The following is a 22023-nucleotide window of genomic DNA, read 5'->3' on the forward strand; positions in this document are numbered from 1 at the left end:
TAGCAGTATGAAGCTGTACTAATATATATATATATATATACATATATATTACTGTAAACCAATATAGTATTATATTGGTTTTATTTTATAGCTAGTAACCTCTTAATTTTGATTTGATACAACTATCATATATCCATTCTTCCACTACCAATAACAGGCAGTTGTGATTTACCAGAGTCCCTTTCTGAGTTCCCTATGCCACGAATCTGGCATGGTCATTACTTCATGCATGGTATCATGCCAGTCCCCATGAGTTCTGAGAAGCTTTCAGATCTGCTTTTACAAGTGATAGTAAGAAGTTCTCAAGTTCCCTTTGGGTTCTGGGAAAGGGAAAGTGGAAGGAGTATGAAGTCAAGAATTCTGGACCCCCAGCTCCACTGCGGCTATTTTAAATCTATACACTAGGCTTTTTCATAAACGTCTGCTAGTAAAAAGGGTTGAATCTGATTTTTCAAAGGTTTGAAAATGGCCAGTGTGGTGCAAAATAGTTTGTAATGAGAATCTGACAAAGTTTGAAGGAAAACACCTGTTACCTACACTGACAGGAGGTAAATAACCCTGTCCTCTCATTGAATCACAGCACGGTCTACCTCACAAGGTCGTTGTGATGTAGAAACACCAACAGGAGCTTGTGAGCACAGGAGACAGGCCTTGTTCCTCCAACGACAAACATCAGGCCGGAAGCCCCGCCTCTCTGAGCTCCACCTCCCACCTCGGCCCAGTCAGACCCCATCTTCACCCGGAAGTGGGTGGAGAGCACCGGTGCATCTACGGATCCTTTAAGACAGCCATCCCACCGGTCAGAACATGGATCCATCAAGCCCAGAGTCCCACTCCACCAGGATAGAGTCTGACCCTGCTGACCTAGATTTCGACTTTGATGGCCAAGATGATTTCTCTACTGGCCACAAGTTCGACTCCCTTTACCAAGAATTGGACCTGGACTTTCTTAACGAAGATCTTCTTTCTCAGTCCATATCAGGCACCATGACGCAGACCTCTGGGGGCACTGATGAACCCCACTCAACAGCCAAACCAGAGGTTCTCACAGAGGCCGAGCAAAAAGAACTCAAGCTAGAACTTGGTAAACTGGAGGCAGAGATTGTCATCCTACGCCATGAGCTGGCTGCTAAAGAGAAACACTGCTTGGAGCTAAAAAGAAGGCTGGGCCTCACAGCCTCAATGGGGCTAAAGCAAAATCTGACCAAGAGCTGGCACGATGTTCAGGTCTCCAACACCTACATGAAGCAAAAGACCACAGCTGCTCTGTCAACGATGGGCTCTGCCATCTACAGGAAACTTGGCGACATGAAAAAGTCGGCCACGTTCAGATCTTTTGAAGGTCTGATGGGGACAATCAAGTCCAGAGTTGCGGGTGGCAGAGAGCTCAGCAGTGACTGCTTTCCTTCTTCAATATGGAGTGGAGATGATCCATTTCCACTTCCTGGGAGTGGGAATGATCAAGTTGCTGGGTGTGGGGATGACCTACTTCCTTTTCTGGAGGCTGAATGAACACTTGATAATCTTCCCTGCAAGCTCTCCTAAGCAGTGAAAGAACCCCTTTCGAGCCCCCTTAACAAATTCAACTCTTCCCATCAAAAACAAGCAGTAAGACCACAATGGTAAAGTCAATTCAGGCAATGGACAGAGCCCAGTTCTGAGAAATGTAATGCCCATTTGTACATAGATATTTGTTGTTGTTATTTTACACTGAAGTTTATAAATGAAATATATAGCCTTCCAGGGGCTATATTTAAACAGGCAGGATAATGACTCCAGAGGACTATTAAACCAAAGCCCAAACTCTTACAAAAAACTATCAGAAAGCTAAGTAGGTTTCTGTTTAGAACTGGGAAAAGGTTAGGAAAAAACTGTAATTTTATTTCTTCTCTATATCCATCCCTAAATCTCAAAAGGAGAACAGCTACCTTGAAAGTTCCAACTAACCCATGATTTTTGTTTTTTAAGAGACTAATCAAAACTGTCCATTTTCTCTGAAACACTAAAGGGGGATATTAACAGACTATTACATTAATACTCTAAACCTGTATACTTATTTTAAAGGTCTCAGTTAAAAAAATAACTAACTTCCATTTAGGCGATTGTTGACTACTTTGAACTCAAGCTGAAATTCCAACTTCACTTTTCCTTATACCTCTCTCCTTGTACACTATAATCTGTGTGTGTGTGTGTGTGCTAAAATTTAACCCTTGTAACACATGTCCCTGCCATAGCAGTGCCACCCAAGAACAAGAAAATTGCTTATCTGTTCTATAGTAGTTCCTAGTTAGTTACTTACTTCCAGCTGGTGAGCTGTAGGAAATACAGCATAGACAAGTGAGAGAAAAATAAACTCTTGTCTTAAAAAATATTTTAAAAAGAATACCATCCCCTGTAGTGCTGGCTGTTATGCCTTTGAATAGACCTAACTAATTTTACACCACTGATCAGCTTGACTTTTAAGTCTATTCTTGTTTATAGTAAATTCCAATTGAAAAGGAAACAAAACTTAGGCTATTCAGGTGGTTGAAACTTAAAGAAACCTAGTTTGGGTTTGCTCAAACTTTTTCTTATCTGATTTTCACTGGAGTGATGATATATACATATATCTTTTTTTCTTTTTCATGTCAAAAACCTAACAGATTTTTTTTTTGTTCCTCCAATGACAATGCCTGAAATATACATTGTGTCTTAATTGGCTTTTAGCAGTGACACTAGGACTTTTATTTGTTTTTATATAAATGGATAATGTCTCAATATGAAGAGGTATTTTCTCCAGCCTTAGAAAGTCACCCTGTGCTGGTTCTTGAATATTTCCCCTTACACTCCCTTGTCTTTCTTTTAAGCAAAACCAAAAATTAGTATAAATGTAAAAAAAATTCATAAACGTATAGCCACTGATGTACCCTCAACCTCCACTGATTTGTTCAACTATATCTATTCAACATGTTTGTTTTTTTAATTTGTTACAGTTTATCAACCAAAGTGGTTTTCCATGCCAAAGAACTAGAACAAAATTTGTAATATGCAAAGCCAAGTTAGTCCAACAAGCAAAGGTTTTAAACCCATACAGGAAAAAGCTTTGTTTTAGGAATAATCTCAATCTGGCATGATGAGACAAATTCAGAGTATGTTCTGTTTAACTTACTAATTCAATTAGACTCTGTTTTCCTAATAAATCCTCAACTCCCAAGAGCACTAAAAAGTCTGTTTTTTATCATCCTTTTATTCCCATGCTTATTTACTAAATACATATTGAATTAATGAAGGATTCAGTACTGTTCCATACTTCAGATACCAAATCTTAGATTCAAGAGATCAACATGAGCTGGTGGATAAGTTCCTCCTGGTTTTAAACGAAGTATTTCCCCTATTCAAAGCTAGTGTGAGGCCCTACTATGTATCAGATACTGTGCCAAGTTTTGAAGACATAGAAATTAGACATGGTTCATGCTCTTCCAAAGCAGATTTTTCAAATCATCACAATTTATTGCAGTAGTTATCAAAATAGAACTGTTTGTTGTAGATAAAGGAAGTCTGTGAAGTAAGGGTGATCCAAATATGCCTTAGTAAATCATAAATGAAATCAGAGAAACAGAATGTCTAAGAAGTTTAGTAGTTGCCTGTCGGGCCTTAACATTTCAGAAAATACCTATAGAAGGGGCCAGGAAGTGGTACAGCTACTTGAATGCAAATGTTACCATGTGCAAGCATCTGAATTCAAGCCCTCAGTCCACACCAGAAAGAGGCAAGCTTCAAAAGCAATTAAACAGTAATATAGGCCTCTCTCTCTCTCCTTGATAAAATAATAAATATATTTTAAATAAATCAATTTTTAAAAAGTAATCAAATATCCATATAAACTAAGTCATGAATAAAAGTAATAGATTGTCCTGTTCCTAGAAATAACATAGAGAGAGGAAGTGTTGAGAGGTGGAGAAAAAAATGGGGCAAAAATTACAGTCTTATAAGATATATCAGACATTAATATTTATTCTTGTAGAAAATGGAGAGGTGTTAAAGTTATATAAGCAGGAAAATAACCAAAAAATTTGTATTTTAGGAGCCAGGATATAATTCATTTGGTAGAGTACAAGTCTTGCTATATGTGAAGCACTGGGTTTGAATCTTATCACCAGAGCACTGAGGATGACAGCAGAGGATCTCTGTGGATGACAGACTGGTGCCTCTCTCAAAGAAATAAAAAAATGAGAAATTGGTCAGGAAAACCACTCATTGGTGGTATCATGCATGCATGAGGCCTTGGGTTCTTCTTTGGTACAATATCTTTTTAAGTATTTTAGAAAGGACAATCTGGTCATCATAGAAATTGATGGGGTGCAGCCAGGATGTGCCACAGTGGATAGTGTTAGACTCTCAACCACAAGGTCCAGAGTTCAGTCTCCAGCATCTAATGTGTCAGGGTGATGCTTTCTCTGTCTCTCTCCTATTTAACTTTATCTCTCATATTAATAAAATCTTTGAAAGAAGAAAAGGAAGGAGGAGAAGATTGGGAAATATTTAGAAAGGTCAGGATTTTTTTTTTTTTCCAGAGTACTGATCAGCTCTGGTTTATGGTGGTGCAGGGGATTGAATTTGGAACTTTGGAGCCTCAGGCATGAGACTCTCTTTGCATAAGCATTCTGCTATCTACCTGCACCTAAGATCAGGAAATATTTAAAAGGCAGGATCTACAACAAATACATGGTGGAAGGAGATGGACAGTTTTGTGAGTTGACATATACGTAGAATTGAAAAGACTTGATACTAACAATGCTGAGGTGCACATTAATCTTGCTTTGGCTCTATTATAGGATTCCAGCACAACTGATCAAAACCCATAACACACACACACACACACACACACACACCCTCTAGCATGTGGACTCAGGATGAAAAGATATCTGTGAATTTCTTTTCTTTCACTTGATTCTACTTCCCATGCATAGTTTCTGTCATTCTTTAGCTATCTACTTTCAAAATTTGATCACTTTTGCTCATTCAGTGTTATCTGGACTTTATAGAATAGCTTGAGTTTATTTAATTTGATCACTTCAGGTGCACTTAGTTGAGTTGCACATATTACCTTGTGCAAGGACCCAGCTTCAAGCCACTAGTCAGTACCTACAGGAGGCAAGGTTGATGGACAGTGAAACAATGTGTAGGTGTTTCTCTTTATCTTCCTCCTCCCCTTTCAATTTCTCTCTGTCCTATCAAATGTAACAATTTTTAAAATGCAAAGAAAATTTGCAAAAAAATATTATCACTTCCTTTATATTTTAATGCTTTTCAGCCACCAAGTTGCAGATGCTACCATGATGTCAACCTGACTTCCTTGTACATACAACCTCACCAGTGTTTCCTAGAACCCCACCTCCCCAGAGTCCTACCCCAATAGGAAAAAATAGAAATAGGCTGGGGTATGGATGGACCCGTTGATGCACATGTCCAGAACAGAAGCAATTACAGAAGCCAGACCTTCCACCTCTGCTCCCCATAAAGATCTTTGGTTCATACTCCCAGAGGGATAAAGAATAGGGAAACTTCCAATAGAGGACAGAGGATATGGAACTCTGGTGGTGGGAACTGTATGGAATTGTACCCTTCATACCACAATCTTGTTAATCATTATTAAATCACTAATTAAAAATTCAAGCTTTGAAAAAAAAAGATCACTTCAAGATGAAATTTCCAACAGTTCCTGGAATATATGAACCCTCAAATATGCTCATTTGGTTGGGTCCAACCCCTGGAAACCACCAAGTAGGGGGGATATGGGGAAAAAAAAATCCATGAGGTTACTGATTTTCTTGTTTACATCTATTGTTCAGATAAATGTAAGATGTGGGGTGTATAAACAGAGGTTGAGGAAGGCGGGATGGCACCGGGGTGGTAGACCAGACTTACATGCCTGGGGCCCCCAATGGCATTGGGTTTGACCACTAGTACCACCATAGGCCACAGCTGAGCAGTGTCCTTACCTGTCTTTCTCTCTCTTATGAAAACAAATACATATTTTTTTAAATTGCAAAAGTTGTAAATTCAAATGGGTGACCCTCTGTATGCAATTGGCAAGGATGGGAACAAAGCATCTTTTTTTTTTTTTTATCCAAGGTTATTGCTGAGGTTTGATGCCTACACCATGAATCCACTGTTCCTGGTGGCTATTTTTTCCTTTTTGTTGTCCTTGTTTTATCATTGTTGTTATTGTTGTTATTGCTGTCATTGTTGATAGGACAGAGAGAAATAGAGTAGGGGAAGACAGAGGGGGAGAGAAAGATAGATACCTACAGACCTGCTTCACCGCCTGTGAAGCGACCCCCTGCAGGTGGGGAGCCAGGGGCTCAAACTGGGATCCTTAAGCGCCATAGCCCAGCCCCCACCCCCAATTTTTTTTTTTTTTTTTTTTTTTTTGGTCTTTCCAGAGCACTGCTTAGCTCTGGTTTATAGTGGTGCAGGGGATTGAACCTAGGACTTTGGAGCCTCAGGTATGAGAGTCTCTCTGGCTGGTTCCTAAATCCTTTACACTTCATCCCTTTAATTAGTTCCATCTAACTGCAATGGCATAAGTGATTCTGAGTAAGAACACAGACTTTTCAACTCAGTTATTTCAGAATTCCTGTGAATTTCAGGAACTGTGAGAAATAGTAAAGTGACTGCTGTCATTTTAAACCTCTAAAATTTGTCTCACAGAGTGTTCAGGGCAAGCAAAAAATGTTCCTCTATCATCTGAATTCTTATTCTGGTAGAGATACCAAATTCACATCAGATTAGTTGGGGGAAAAGAAGAGCTATAATTATTTACATATGGAGAATCTATATAAATATGGATTCTAAAGTCAATGGGGGGAAATTGAAACTATCCATTCTGACCCTACAGAATGAGGTGAGGTCTGGTGCTTCAGAAAAAAAGAATTGGATTCATATTGAGGATCACAGAGGATGTTAGGTAATGTTTGCCTTATCAAAAAGATAAGGCTCCCCAATAGAAAAGTTATTTCAGGTAAAATCCAAATTCTGGATAATACACCAAATTTTCATTCTTTTAAGTAAGCTAAGGGAATGGTAAGCATGTCTCAAATGACTTCAACTCAAAATATATACATCCTACCTTTTTTTTAACTTCCTTGGTTCTTTTCCCAGAACTCCCCTTTCAAGAGGTACTATGTCCTAAATAAACTTATATCTCAACCCTTAATTGTTTATCTAATAAATTTTCTTTTTATTATTTCACTTTTATTTATTTTAACATTTAATAAGACATCTTATTAACACCCATACAAATATATCTCCACACCTCAAAGTGACATTTTGAGAATGCATATTCTAAACATCTTGGGGGAAGACCTGTCCTAAATATAGTGGGAAGGTCTAGTCTTTAGGAGTAGGTTGTAAATGACAACTGAAAGTTGAACCCTAAATTGATCCTATCATCTGAAAGATGAAACCTGACTTCATTGGGGAAATGTGAGCTGAACTACTTCAAAGGCCCTCAGAAAGATTCAACAATAAAAGGCCCAGTCTTAGCAGGCAAGTCTTTAGTGAGCATCTCTGATTTCTACTCCAGCCTGAATGAAAGAAATTTCAGAGAACTATGAGTACTCACTGCAGAAAGAACACAGATTATTCTATAGACAAAGACTCCAGAGAAACAAGAATAACAGCTAAAAAAACAAAAGAATTCTGACTAGAGAGGAAGTATGTATTGGGGGTGGTGGTGGGTAGTGAGAAATTAACCACTCTAATTAGAGAGGGGTGTGTGTGTGTGTGTGTGTGTGTGTGTGTGTGTGTGTGTGTGTGTGTGTTGTTAAGCTCTAATATGTTCACTCAATAGATTAAATGTCCTTATCCATTTAATAAAAAAGATTGTTAGATCAGAATGTTCTCTAGATTTCCACAGTAACAGTTACTAGAAAAAAAGAATAAATACCCTTTTAGAATATGGTTAGTTTAGGGATCAGGTGATGGTGCACCTGGTTAGTGCACATGTTACAGTACACATGGAACAGAGTTTAAGCCCCCAGTCCCCACCTACAGTAGGAAAGCTTCACAAGTGGTGAAGTAGGTCTTCAGATGTCTCTCTGTCTATCTGCCCCTTTCCCCTCCATATCTGGATATCTCTACCAAATAAATAAAATAAAAATTTGAAAAAAGAATATGGTTAGTTTAGGTAATGAGATACAATATTCAGTATAATATTTAGTCGATAAAGACTCTAGTTGGGGCTGGATGGTGGTGCACCTGGTTGAGTGCACATGGTACAGTGCTCAAGGACCCAGGTTCAAGCCCTCAGTCCCTACCAATAGGAGGGACTTAACAGGTGGAAAACTGATCTGCAGGTGTTTGTCTCTCTTCCTCTCAGACTCCCCTTTCCCTCTTGATATCTGGCTGTATCTACCAAATAAATAAATTTAATAAAAAAAATTGGGGGCCAGGTGGTGGTGCACCTGGTTGAGCACACATGTTACAGTGCACAAGGACCCAGGTTCAAGGCCCCGGTCTCCACTTGCAGGGGGAAAGCTTCACAAGTGGTGAAACAGGGCTGCAGGTGTCTCTCTATCTCCCTATCTCCCCCTTCTTCTCAATATCTGGCTGTCTCTATCCAAAAAATAAAGATATATTTTTTTTAATTTTAAAGATTCTAGTTCATTTTTTAAAGCTTTTTTGATATTTTTATTTTGGATTGAGACAGAATAATTGGGAAGGGAAGGGGAAACAAGAAAAGAGAAAGACACTATTTCACCAATTATGAAGTTCTTTTTTCTTTTCTTTCTTTTTTGTTGTGAAGTTTTATCTTTTTTAAAGACTTATTTTTTAATATTTATTTTCCCTTTTGTTGCCCTAGTTTTTTATTGTTGTTGTAGTTATTATTGTTGTCATTTTTAAATAAGACAGAGAGAAATGAAGAGAGGAGGGAAAGACAGAGAGGGGGAGAGAAAGACACCTACAGACCTGCTTCACCGCTTCTGAAGCGACTCCTCTGCAAGTCGGGATCTGGGGGCTCAAATCCGGGTCCTTACACTGGTCCTTCTGCTTAGCGCCACGTGCGCTTACCCAGCTGTGCTACAGCCCGACTCCAGCTTTTTCTATTCAGATGGGATGAGGGGCTTGAATCTGGGTCCTTGTACACTATAATGTGTGTGCTCAACGTGGTGTATCACCACCAAATCCTGTTCACTTTTTTTTTTGTAATAATATGGAGTTTTTTGTATTTTTTTAAATGGAGGTAGAAAGGGAAAGAGACAGAGAGCCACCTGAAGCGCTGCTTCACCACTTATGAAGCTTTCCCCCTGCAGGTGGGGGTCAGGGGCATGAATCTGGGTCCTTGCACATTGTAATGTGTGAACTTAACCAGATGAGCTACCACCTGGCCCTTGAAGTTTTTGTTTTTGTTGTCTTTCTTTTTTAAAAAAGATTTTATTTATTAATGAGAAAGATAGGAGGAGAGAGAGAGAGAGAACCAGATATCACTCTGGTACATGTGCTGCCAGGGATTGAACTCAGGACCTCATGCTTGAGAGTCTAGTGCCTTAGCCACTGTGCCACCTCCCCAACCATTTGTTTTTGTTTTCTAAGGAACATTAGTTATTGTATCAGAAAGCCTCCAGGTATAATAGATTTATCTTCCCTCTGCACCCAAGGAACCAGTTATAAGGGTATATGCCAGGGCTGGGTGGTGGTGCACCCGGTTAAGTGCACATGTTACAATGTGAAAAGACCCCAGTCCTCACCTGCAGGAGGAAAGTTTGCAAGTGGTGAAGCAGTGTTGCAGGTGTCTCTTTCCCTTCTCTATCACCCCTTCACCCTCAATTTCAGACAGTCTCTATCCAATAAATAAAGAAAATTTAAAAATATAAATAAATAAAGATATAGGCCAAGGTACTAAGAACTAACAGAACATGCATGATCTAGGACCAGTGATAAAGATATCATAATGTCTAGATCCAAAGCAACAAAATGGGGCAGGGGTATATAATATAATGGTTATGCAGAGACTCTCATGTCTGAGGCTGTGAAGTCCCAGGTTCAATTCCCTACACCACCATAAACCAGAGCTGAGAAGTGCTCTGGTTAAAAAAAAAAAAAAAAAGCAACAAGATGCAGGAGAGGTTACCTTACCCATTAAAGAGGAGTTGAGTGATGCCCTAGACAGCCTGAGAGCTCTGATCTCATTGATGTATTCCTTGACCTTGGACTCCTGGACAGTCAGCAGTTCAAGAGGATGACTCTGGAGGAGCAAAAGGAAAACAATCAGCATAGAGGTACAGATGAAAATATGGTAACTGCAGCTTCAGAGATCAGGTTGAAATTCACTTCACACACACACACACACACACACACACGACTTTGAGACAATAGTGGAGAAAACCAGAGAAATTCTATGATATGATTAGTCCAGAATCTATATTTCTTTTTTTCTTTTTTTAATTCTTATTTATAAAATGGAAATATTGACAAGACTATAGGATATGAGAGGTACATTTCAAAACAATTCCTGCCACCAGAAATCCATATCCAATCCCCTCCCTTGATAGCTCTCCTATTTTTTATTCCTCTGGGAGTATAGACCCAGTATCATTATAGGGTGCAGAAGGTGGAAGATCTGGCTTCTGTAATTGCTTCCCCAAATATTTCTTTTTTTTATAAAGATCTTTTTTAAAATGTCTTTATTTACTATTGGATAGAGACAGAAAGAAATTGAAGGGGGACAGGGAGATAGAGAAGAAGACAGACACCTGTAGCCCTGATTCACCACTTGTGAAGCTCTCCCACCTGCATGTGGGGACCAGGAGCTTGAACCTGGGTCCTTGCACACTGTAATGTGAGTGCTTAACCAGGTGTGCCACCACCTGCCCTCCTAGAATAAATATTCCTACAGTTAATTTTTTTATCTTTATTGTCTCCTTTGATTCAAATAAAGTTGGATCATTATTGATGGCATAAACATTACTATTTATTCTTCATCCATGTAAATAACTCCTCTTGACATTTCTTGCTCACATCCAAATTGCTTCAGCTACATATCTAAGGAATGGCCAAAACTGTGTTAATATTATGAATCATATCAGGTAAATTGTGTCTTGTTCTTATTACTATCACTTCCTAAGCAGAAAACAGCATAGGAAGAAAAGAACAGGAAAAAAGAGAGAAAGAGAACTCAATTACAATATACACTGTTTAGAAACACACACACACATATGATGCCATATATAACTAAACTAGGACAAATAAATCATTTCTGGTCTCATATCTCTAAACCCAGTCCAGCTGTCAGGAATAGGAATATTCAGAGGATTCGACTTCCGGAGACGGAGCAACGAGCAGCAGATCGCTTTCTCTCCTCTCCTATCCTCTCCTCTCCCGGATCAACTAGGAATACCAAAGGAGACCACCGGAGACCGAAAAAGACAGAACTAGAATAACCACAGGAACCCAGTAAAATCACACAAGAGTACAAACACATGTGGCTGGTGACAGAGAGGAGAGAAGAGCCTAAGGAGAGATTAAGTGACTGCTAACAGTTCAGCAGTTTATCATTTGAGACCCCACCTCCAGTCTGCTCCGCCAACAAGGGGACAGCTTAAGGGAGGAGAGGAATCCCCAGAGATTCACCAAGTGCAACTCTGAGTCTCCATTGCTACTACCCTCAGAATCTGGAGCAGCAACAAGGAGGGACACCAGAGGATGGAGATCTAACCAGGAAACTCAGAAGAAGACCTATACCTCGGTGGCATAGCTGAGGGGCTGTGAAAGTCTCTTTGCATAACCACTGGATTATCGCTGCCACACCAGCTTTATCTCTTGGTCAGGAGTCAGTGATTAAGCTAAGAAGCCTACTGATAGTTTAAAAGCCCTCAGGCTCCCATAGCCTACAGGGAAGAAAAAAAAAAAAGAGGCTTTTAAACCACTGAGCTCCAACTCAGGGATTGAAACAACTGTTAACTTCCACCACTGTAAACCCTTTAATTAACTTACTTAGACACAAGTCAATCCAGGCCATAGTGATCAATAATTTGAAAAGTACTGATAAAGGGAACTCATAACATAAGATATAAAATGGTTAAAACAACAAGAAAAAATATTGGGGACTCGAACCAGGACAAGAGTCCAGCTAAAAGTCCTCCAGAGGGTGAAGCACAAAATAACGAGTTCAAAACCAAACATTAGCTAAGGAAATAATAACAGGAGTGAGTAAAGAATTTGAAAAAATTGTAATCAGAAATACAGGAACAACAAATGAGAACATGGAAGAAAATACTAATTATCTCATGGTTATTAGAGAGCGGAAAGCTGAAATTGCTGAGGTAAGAATGCAACTAGCTGAACAAGCTAAAACAGTATCAGAGCAGGGCAACAAAATAGATGAACTCCAGAAAACAGTAGAGGGCAGAGAGAATAGAATCTATGAGGCTGAAGAAAGAATTAGCAAGATTGAGGATGAATTAGAGACAACTAAAAAAGAAGTAAGAGATCTCAAAAAGAGATTAAGACATGCTGAAAACAACAACAGAGTCCTATGGGATGACTTCAAAAGAAACAATATACGCATTATTGGCATACCAGAGAAAGAAAGAGAAGGAGAGGAAGAAAGCATTTTCCAGGCCATAATAGCTGAAAACTACTCTAGTCTATACAACATCAAAGACACAAAGATTCAAGAAGCCCAGAGGGTCCCAAACAGAATTAATCCAGACCTAAAGACACCAAGACATATCATACTTAGAATGGAAAGGAATAAGGATAAAGAAAGGATCCTCAAGGCTGCAAGAGAAAAACAAAGAGTCACCTACAAAGGAAAACCCATAAGATTAGCAGCAGACTTCTCCATACAAACACTACAGGCTAGAAGAGAATGGCAAGATATCTATCGAGTGCTCAATGAGAAAGGCTTTCAGCCAAGAATACTATATCCTGCTAGACTGTCATTCAGACTAGATGGAGGCAACAAAACCTTCTCAGACAAGGAACAGTTGAAGGAAGCAACCATCACCAAGCCTGCCCTGAAAGAAGTTCTGAAAGGTCTCCTATAAACAACCAGACCACCACAAATAGGACATATATCAAAAACACTCTAAAACTCTACAAGAATGGCGTTAAAATATCTTCAATCTTTGATATCAATAAATGTCAATGGCCTGAATTCACCTATTAAAAGACACAGAGTAGGAAGATGGATCAGAAAACACAACCCAACAATATGTTGTCTACAGGAAACTCACCTCACGCAACAAGACAAACACAGACTTAAAGTGAAAGGATGGAAAACTATCATTCAAGCCAATGGCCCACAAAAAAGGGCAGGAACAGCTATTCTCATATCTGACATGATAGACTTTAAAATAGATAAGATTAAAAAATATAGGAATGGACACTACTTAATGCTCAGAGGATCAGTCAATCAAGAGGACTTAACAATTATTAATATCTATGCACCCAATGAGAAGCCATCTAAATACATCAAACTTCTACTGAAAGAGCTACAGCAATATATTAACAGTAACACAATCATAGTAGGGGACTTCAACACCCCACTATGTCAACTTGACAGATCATCCAGGCAGAAAATCAGTAAAGACATAAGGGAGCTAAATGAAGAGATAGATAAACCAAAACTATTGGACATTTTCAGAGTCATTCATCCCAAGAAACTGGAATACACATTTTACTCAAATCCACATGGATCATTCTCAACGATAGACCATATGTTAGGCCACAAAGACAGCATCAGCCTATTCAAGAGCACTGAAATCATCCCAAGCATCTTCTCAGACCACAGTGGAATTAAACTAACACTTAACAATCAACAAAAGATTAGTAACAGTGCCAAAATGTGGAAGCTCAACAGTACACTTCTTAACAACTTCTGGGTCAAAGAGGAAATCAAGGAAGAAATCAAAATGTTTCGAGAGTTCAATGAAAATGAAGACACAAGCTATCAAAATATTTGGGACACAGCTAAAGCAGTCCTAAGAGGGAAGTTCATAGCTATACAAGCACACATTAGGAAACAAGAAAAGGCACAAATAAACAGCCTGATTGTACATCTCAAAGACCTAGAAGAAGAACAACAAAGGAATCCTAAAGCAACCAGAAGGACAGAATTTACTAAAGTTAGGGCAGAAATAAATAACATTGAGAATAGGAAAACCATACAAAAGATCAATGAAAGTAAATGTTGGTTCTTCGAAAGAGTAAACAAAACCGACAAACCTTTAGCCAGACTCACAAAACAAAAAAGGGAGAAGACCCAAATAAATTGGATAGTAAATGAAAGAGGAGAAATCACAACAGACACTGCAGAAATTCAACATATAATGCGAGGCTTCTATGAACAACTATATGCCACCAAGCTAGAGAACCTGGAAGAAATGGATGATTTCCTAGATACTACCAACTTCCAAAACTAAGTAAAGAGGAAGTGGATAACATGAACAGGCCCATCACAGCTAATGAAATTGAAACAGTTATCAAAAATCTTCCCAAAAATAAAAGTCCTGGACCAGATGGTTTTACAAATGAATTCTACAAAACTTTCAAAGAAGAACTAATACCTCTACTTTTAAAAGTCTTCCAGAAGATTGAAGACACTGGAATACTCCCTTCCAGCTTCTATGAAGCCAACATCACCCTGATACCAAAAGCAGACAGGGACACAACAAGAAAAGAAAACTACAGACCAATATCTCTGATGAACATAGATGCGAAAATATTGAACAAAATTCTAGCCAACCGGATACAGCAGTATATCAAAAAAATTGTTCATCATGACCAAGTGGGGTTTATCCCAGGCATGCAAGGTTGGTTTAATATACGTAAATCAATCAATGTGATCCACCACATCAACAAAAGCAAGACCAAAAACCACATGGTCATATCAATAGATGCAGAGAAAGCCTTTGACAAAATACAACATCCCTTTATGATCAAAACACTACAAAAAATGGGAATAGATGGAAAATTCCTGAAGATAGTGGAGTCTATATATAGCAAACCTACAGCCAACATCATACTCAATGGTGAAAAACTGGAAGCATTTCCCCTCAGATCAGGTACTAGACAGGGCTGCCCACTATCACCATTACTATTCAACATAGTGTTGGAAGTTCTTGCCATAGCAATCAGGCAGGAGCAAGGAATTAAAGGCATACAGATTGGAAGAGAAGAAGTCAAACTCTCCTTATTTGCAGATGACATGATAGTATACATGGAAAAACCTAAGGAATCCAGCAAGAAGCTTTTGGAAATCATCAGGCAATACAGTAATGTGTCAGGCTATAAAATTAACATTCAAAAGTCAGTGGCATTCCTCTATGCAAACACTAAGTTAGAAGAAATTGAAATCCAGAAATCAGTTCCTTTTTCTATAGAAACAAAAACAATAAAATATCTAGGAATAAACCTAACCAAGGAAGTGAAAGACTTGTATACTGAAAATTATGAGTCACTACTCAAAGAAATTGAAAAAGACACAAAGAAGTGGAATAAGATACTCCATGTACATGGGTTGGAAGAATTAACATCATCAAAAAGAATATATTGCCCAGAGCCATCTACAAATTTAATGCTATCCCCATCAAGATCCCAAGCACATTTTTTAGAAGAAATGAAAAAATGCTACAAATGTTTATCTGGAGCCAGAAAAGACCTAGAATTGCCAAAACAATCTTGAGAAGAAAGAACAGAACTGGAGGCATAACACTCCCAGATCTCAAACTGTATTATAGGGCCATTGTCATCAAAACTGATTGTTAATGGAACATGAATAGGCACATTGACCAGTGGAATAGAATTGAGAGCCCAGAAATGAGGCCCCACACCTATGGATATCTAATCTTTGACAAAGGGGCCCAGACTATTACATGGTGAAAGCAGAGTCTCTTCAACAAATGGTGTTGGAAACAATGGGTTGAAACATGCAGAAGAATGAAACTGAATCACTGTATTTCACCAAATACAAAAGTAAATTCCAAGTGGATCAAGGACTTGCATGTTAGACCACAAACTATAAAATACTTAGAGGAAAATATTGGCAGAACTCTATTCCGCATAAATTTTAAATGAAACAAATCCAATTACAAAGAAGACTAAGGCAAGTATAAACCTATGGGACTACATCAAATTAAAAAGCTTCTTCACAGCAAAAGAAAATACTACCCAAACCAAGAGACCCTTCACAGAATGGGAGAAGATCTTTACATGCCATACGTCAGATAAGAGTTTAATAACCAACATATGTAAAGAGCTTGCCAGACTCAACAAGACAACAAATAACCCCATCCAAAAATGGGGGGAGGACATGGACAGAATATTCACCACAGAAGCGATCCAAAAGGCTGAGAAACACATGAAAAAATGCTCCAAGTCTCTGATTGTCAGAGAAATGCAAATCAAGACAACAATGAGATATCACTTCACTCCTGTGAGAATGTCATACATCAGAAAAGGTAACAGCAGCAAATGCTGGAGAGGGTGTGGGGTCAAAGGAACCCTCCTGCACTGCTGGTGGGAATGTCAATTGGTCCAACCTCTGTGGAGAACAGTCTGGAGAACTCTCAGAAGGCTAGAAATGGACCTACCCTATGATACTGCAATTCCTCTCCTGGGGATATATCGTAAGGAACCCAACACATCCATCCAAAAAGATCTGTGTACACATATGTTCTTGGCAGCACAATTTGTAATAGCCAAAACCTGGAAGCAACCCAGGTGTCCAACAACAGATGAGTGGCTGAGCAAGTTGTGGTATATATATGTTGTTTGCGCCGGGCTATGTTGTTTTCACTGGGCTGGCTTCACGGGCAGGTAACAGATGACCAGGGACTCATGGTTGAGCTGTAGGCAGTATCTCTTTATTCATGCAGGAAGCAGCACAGTCTAAGAGGAGCTAAGCTAAACTCAAGGTACTGTAAAACTCACAATGCTGTCTTTATATATACTTGCCAAGTAGGGTGGAAACAGGATGTGACATAGAGAGGGTGGAGAGAAAAGTGACTGGTGACAATCAGAGTGTGACAAGGAGAGGATCAGGGCATGACAAGGAGAGGGGGTGGAGCAAAAACATATCATAAAACAGTGGGGATTGAACCAATGCCCTGGAGGGAGGTGCTTGTAAACAGTGGTTATGTAAATAGAATGAAGTGGTTATGTAAATAGAATAATTTTAAGCAGGGTGGATTTAAACCAAATGAAACAGAAGGGGTCTCATGCATACCAACATATATACACAATGGAATACTACTCAGCTGTAAAAAAATGGTGACTTCACTGTTTTCAGTGGATCTTGGATGGACCTTGAAAAAATCATGTTGAGTGAAATAAGTCAGAAACAGAAGGATGAATATGGGATGATCTCACTCTCAGGCAGAAGTTGAAAAACAAGATCAGAAAAGAAAATACAAGTAGAACCTGAAATGAAATGGAATTGGCATATTTCACCAAAGTAAAAGACTCTGGGGTGGGTGGGTGGGGAGAATACAGGTCCATGAAGGATGATAAATGACATAGTGGAGGTTGTATTGTTAAATGGGAAACTGGGGAATGTTATGCATGTACAAACTATTGTATTCACTGTTGAATGTAAAACATTAATTCCCCAATAAAGAAATAAATTTAAAAAAAAGGAATATTCAAGCATTCAGTTAAGTGTCCCTTGCATATACCAGATGAAGAAAACACGGCCCCTTCAACACAAGGGCTGAGACCTCAGATTCCTGAATACATTCCTAAACAAATATGTTATGACTTATGCCCAGACTAAGAATAATATTAATGTATAAGGAGTGTGAACTTAGAATAATATTGAAGTGTGTACTTAGAATATATATAAGAAGTGTGAAAATATTAAGTGTGAAAGTATTTGTTTGAGTTTGAAATGTTTAAATAAGTTGGAAATATCAAAATAAGTTGTTTAAGTTTAGAGTGTTGAAATATTTGTTAAAGTGAATATTCCGGTGTGAGAATATTATTTTGAGTTTGAAATGTTAAAATAAGTCAGAAATGTTAAAATACTTATTTGAGTGCTGAAACATTGTTAAAATTAAAGTGCTAAAATACTTCTTGAGTTTAAAGTGACAAAGTAGAGTGAAAGATAAAACTTAGAACCCCGGCCCACAAGTCCTGCAGGCCTGCATAAGATATAGTCCTATACAGAGCAAGCCTTATGCGGCCCCTGAGTTCTCTGAAATGCCCCTGCACCGGCATAAGATAAATTCCTGTGCAGAGCAAGCCTTGTATCTGTGTAGCCTGATAAAGTTTAGACCTACCTGTTAGGAAGACCCCAATCCTCATTGGCTGGAAGTAATATAATCCACACCCCAGCCTAGCTCAGGGATAAAAGCCCAGGACTTTTGAACATGGATGGCAACTTTTGAACTGCATGCTAGTCTGTAAATTCAGAAGCCCCCATCCGGCATATCCTGTGACAATCAACACAGGATATGGAAGTGTCTGCAAATTCCCGGACCAGACCAAGAAAAGGAACTCGGACCAAGACCCAGACCAGACCTATTTAATTAATTAATATCATGGTCAATTGTTCATGACACCATCCAATTTTTTTTTCTTTAAACCAGAGCACTGCTCATCTCTGGTTTATGGTGGTGCAGGGGATTGAACCCGGGACTATGGAGCCTCAGGCATGAAAGTCTGTTTGCATAACCATTACGCTATCACCGCCCAATCTTTTGGGGTCTATATTGATTAGATTAACACATTCCAGTAGATATTCTCCTTTATAAACAATAGTTTCTATTACCAACCCCCACCTTCAGCTCCAGTGGCTCTGCATTAAAGCCTTACTACTTTAACATTCCTTCTGTAGTGTAGTGGTTATCACGTTTGCCTCACACATCCAGGTCCTTGATCTGCTTGGAGTTAACTTTTGTTTCTAGTTAAAGCCTTACTACTTGAACACCCCCTGGTTCTACAGGGACTGAGCAGCAGTGCAATGAGTTAAGCATATGTGGCTCTAAGTGCAAGGACCATAGTAAGGATCCCCATTCGAGCACCCCCACCACCTGCAGGGGGCCATCTCACAGGCGGAGAAGCTGAAGCAGGTCTGCTGGTGTCCATCTTTCTCTTCCCCTCTTCTCTGGGTTTCTCTCTGTCCTATCCAACAATAATAATAATAAACAACAACAAAGGCAACACAAATGGGGAAAATGCTCCAGGAGCAGTAGATTCATAGTGCAGGCACCACATCCTAGCAATAAGCCTGGAGAGAGGGGACAGAGATAGAAAAAAATAACCTGCAGCATTGTTTCACCACTTGTCTTCCCCTATGCAGTTGGGACCAGGGTTTTGTACTTGGATCTTTGCACACTATAATGTGTGTGCTCAGCCAGATGCACCACTACCCAGCTAGAAATCTGTTATCTTGAATGCATTTCAAACCCAACATGGCTAAATTGGAACTCATTTCCCCCAACTTATTTCCTTTACAACGTCAGCAAAGAGTATCCATCAACCCAAGCCATCCATTTAAGTCTTCCAAATTATAAAACTGGGAATTATTCTCAGCATCCAATTTTCCCCATTCCTCACATCCACACAATCTATGAGGTTTATAGGCTTGATTTTCTAGTGTACTCTCCTCTCTTTCCCCTACCACAAATTTCACCAAAACTGAAACAAAGCTTTTTCACTGAGCTTTCTGATACCCCCCCCCCTTCTCTCAGTCCCTTACTTTTCCCCTAAGGCATCTTTTCAGTTCCTCCTGCTGTCTTTCAAATGTATATTTAATCACAACAGTAGACTCCTTAAAAAAATCTCAGTTTCTCCCTGGGGCTAGAAAAATCTACTGCTTTGAATGCTAATATCCACAGTCAGTCCTTCTCTATTTCCTCAACCTTCCTTTGATATGCAATCTTTTCTGAAAAAGCAAACCTCCAGCCTTTACTGACACAGTTCTCTTTGGGCATTCTTGCTTTATCAAAAACCTCTGAACAACAACAACACTAATATAATTTGTGCATTGCCAAGGAATAGACACTATCCTAAATATCTCATATTCATTAGATGTTTTAAGCACCACCTTGAGAAAAAAATGTGGGAAGTCATTTGCCCAAAATTACATTTCTTAATTGGCAAATTGGTATTACAATTCAGATCTACCTCAATCCAGAAATTGAAATTGTAGGTGCTATTCCAATTACAACATACCACTCAATTTAGATCAACTTGTAGTCTCATCCCTAAACTCTCAGATTATTCTAGAATAGACCCTTGTCTAATCTCTCTTTTTTTTTTCTTTTTCTCTTCTTTTTCTTTGTTTGTCTAATCTCTAATTGTTCTTATAGTCAACAAAATTGTTCATTGCTTTTTTTTTTTTTTTTTTGCCTCCAAGGTTATCGCTGGGGCTCAGTGCCTGCACCACTGCTCTTGGAGGCCACTCCCTTCGCACGCCCCATCCCCCGCTTTTGTGGCACTTATTGCTGTTACTGTTGCTATTGCTGTTGTTGGATAGGATACAAAGAAACCGAGAGAGGAGGGGAAGACAGAGAAGAGGAGAGGAAGATAGACACCTGCAGACCTGCTTCACCACTTGTGAAGCGACTTCCCTGTAGGTGGGGAGCCGGGGGCTCGAACCCGGATCGTACACAGGTCTGGTCTGTGTGCTTTGTACCATGTGCTTAACCCGCTGCGCTACCGCCCTGCTCTTGCCCTATTACTACTTTTTTAACATTTTAATTGTTCTAAATCTTATCAGGCCTAGACCGTAAACCTGTAAGGAGTAGAAGTTTAAGAGAAATTCTTGTCTGGTTCCCAATGTTTTGGAGGAAGCCCGGCTGCTGTGGTGTCTTTTCTGTCTCTTTTTATCTGAAAAGGTCGACCCTGAGTAGTGAAAACCCCTGTCCACAGATAGACGGGGGTGGGGGAAGAAAGAAAGGGGGCAAGAGCGAGAGGGAGAGACATTTGGAGAGATATTCTTTAAAAAAATATTTATTTATTTATTTATTCCCTTTTGTTGCCCTTGTTGTTTTATTGTTGTAGTTATTATTGATGTTGTTGTTGGATAAGACAGGGATGGAGGGAGGAGGGGAAGACAGAGGGAGGAGAGAAAGACACCTGCAGACATCTGCTTCACCGCTTGTGAAGCGACGCCCCTGCAGGTGGGTAGCCGGGGGCTCGAACCCAGATCCTTATGCGGGTCCTTGCGCTTGGCGCCACCTGCGCTTAAACCGCTGCGCTACCACCCGACTCCTGAGAGAGATATTCTTAGTATTTCCTCAAGGGCACAACACAATCTTACGGTAACACATATTTACCCCTTATTGAGGTAGCTACTAAGATGAATTTTACACGTCTCTGTCCTTTCTATTTAGAGGATATAGATGTGTGAAGCTTTAAGCAAGTCCCTCAGATGTTGGGTGACTTCATTATCATCGTTATTATTGTTATTGTTGCTATTATGAGCACCAGCACACATCTCAGCTCTGCGATATAGTGGTGCTTGGTTTTGAACCTGGGATCTCGGAACCTCCAGTCTTTTTTGCACAACCACTGTGTGTCTCCCCAGCACTTTTCTTCTTAAATTAAGCCCTACTATATTTCTCTGTACTTGTAATTATTTTAACTGGTCACGACAAAAAAAAAAATGGCCCTCTACTTTTAAATAATGAGCACCCGGCCAAATATTCACATCATGGATTTAAACACATATTGTTCAAGTTACAACACACACACACACACACACACACACACACACACACACCGCACTTTCATCGGCTCTCCTCTTTTTATGAGGTCGTATTTTCACATTAAATAAACCCACCATGGGCTAGAGTTGCGTTGGGCCTATTTCTGACAGTTTGCTCCTAGTAGGATTTTTGGCGTTCTTGCTTGTCTTCCGAAGTGCCTAGCTCTGCACCATTTCGAAATGTGATTTAGCTGGTTTGCATGTTTTGTTCTTGTTATTTACGGCCCCGCACGGCCTTAGGCCCACAGCCCACTAGCACGCCAGGTCCACAGACAGAAACGTCGCCTTCTTTCCTCAGAGCTGCTCTGGCGCCTCAGCAACTTCCC

The 22023-nt window shown here is 39.5% G+C and overlaps 1 protein-coding gene across 2 annotated transcripts; it reads left to right on the top strand.

The window, feature by feature from the left end:
- The first annotated feature begins 677 nt into the window (after positions 1 to 677).
- On the top strand, positions 678 to 4219 carry TPD52L3 (TPD52 like 3). Of its 2 annotated transcripts, none has more exons than XM_060198932.1 (2): positions 678 to 1666; positions 4064 to 4219. In XM_060198932.1, the coding sequence occupies exon 1, from the start codon at positions 808 to 810 to the stop codon at positions 1510 to 1512; it is 705 nt and encodes a 234-aa protein (XP_060054915.1). In that variant the 5' UTR covers positions 678 to 807; the 3' UTR covers positions 1513 to 1666; positions 4064 to 4219. The 2 variants fall into 2 exon arrangements, with proteins under 2 accessions (XP_060054915.1, XP_007533687.1); XM_007533625.2 differs by having other exon boundaries at positions 678 to 1622.
- The last annotated feature ends 17804 nt before the right edge of the window (positions 4220 to 22023 follow it).

The sequence above is a fragment of the Erinaceus europaeus genome, chromosome 10 (genome assembly GCF_950295315.1).
Source record: "Erinaceus europaeus chromosome 10, mEriEur2.1, whole genome shotgun sequence".
Classification (NCBI taxonomy): Eukaryota; Metazoa; Chordata; class Mammalia; order Eulipotyphla; family Erinaceidae; genus Erinaceus; species Erinaceus europaeus.

Coding starts and splice junctions, on each gene's coding strand:
- TPD52L3 (XM_060198932.1), top strand. CDS start 808: ATGGATCCATCAAGCCCAGAGTCCCACTCCACCAGGATAGAGTCTGAC.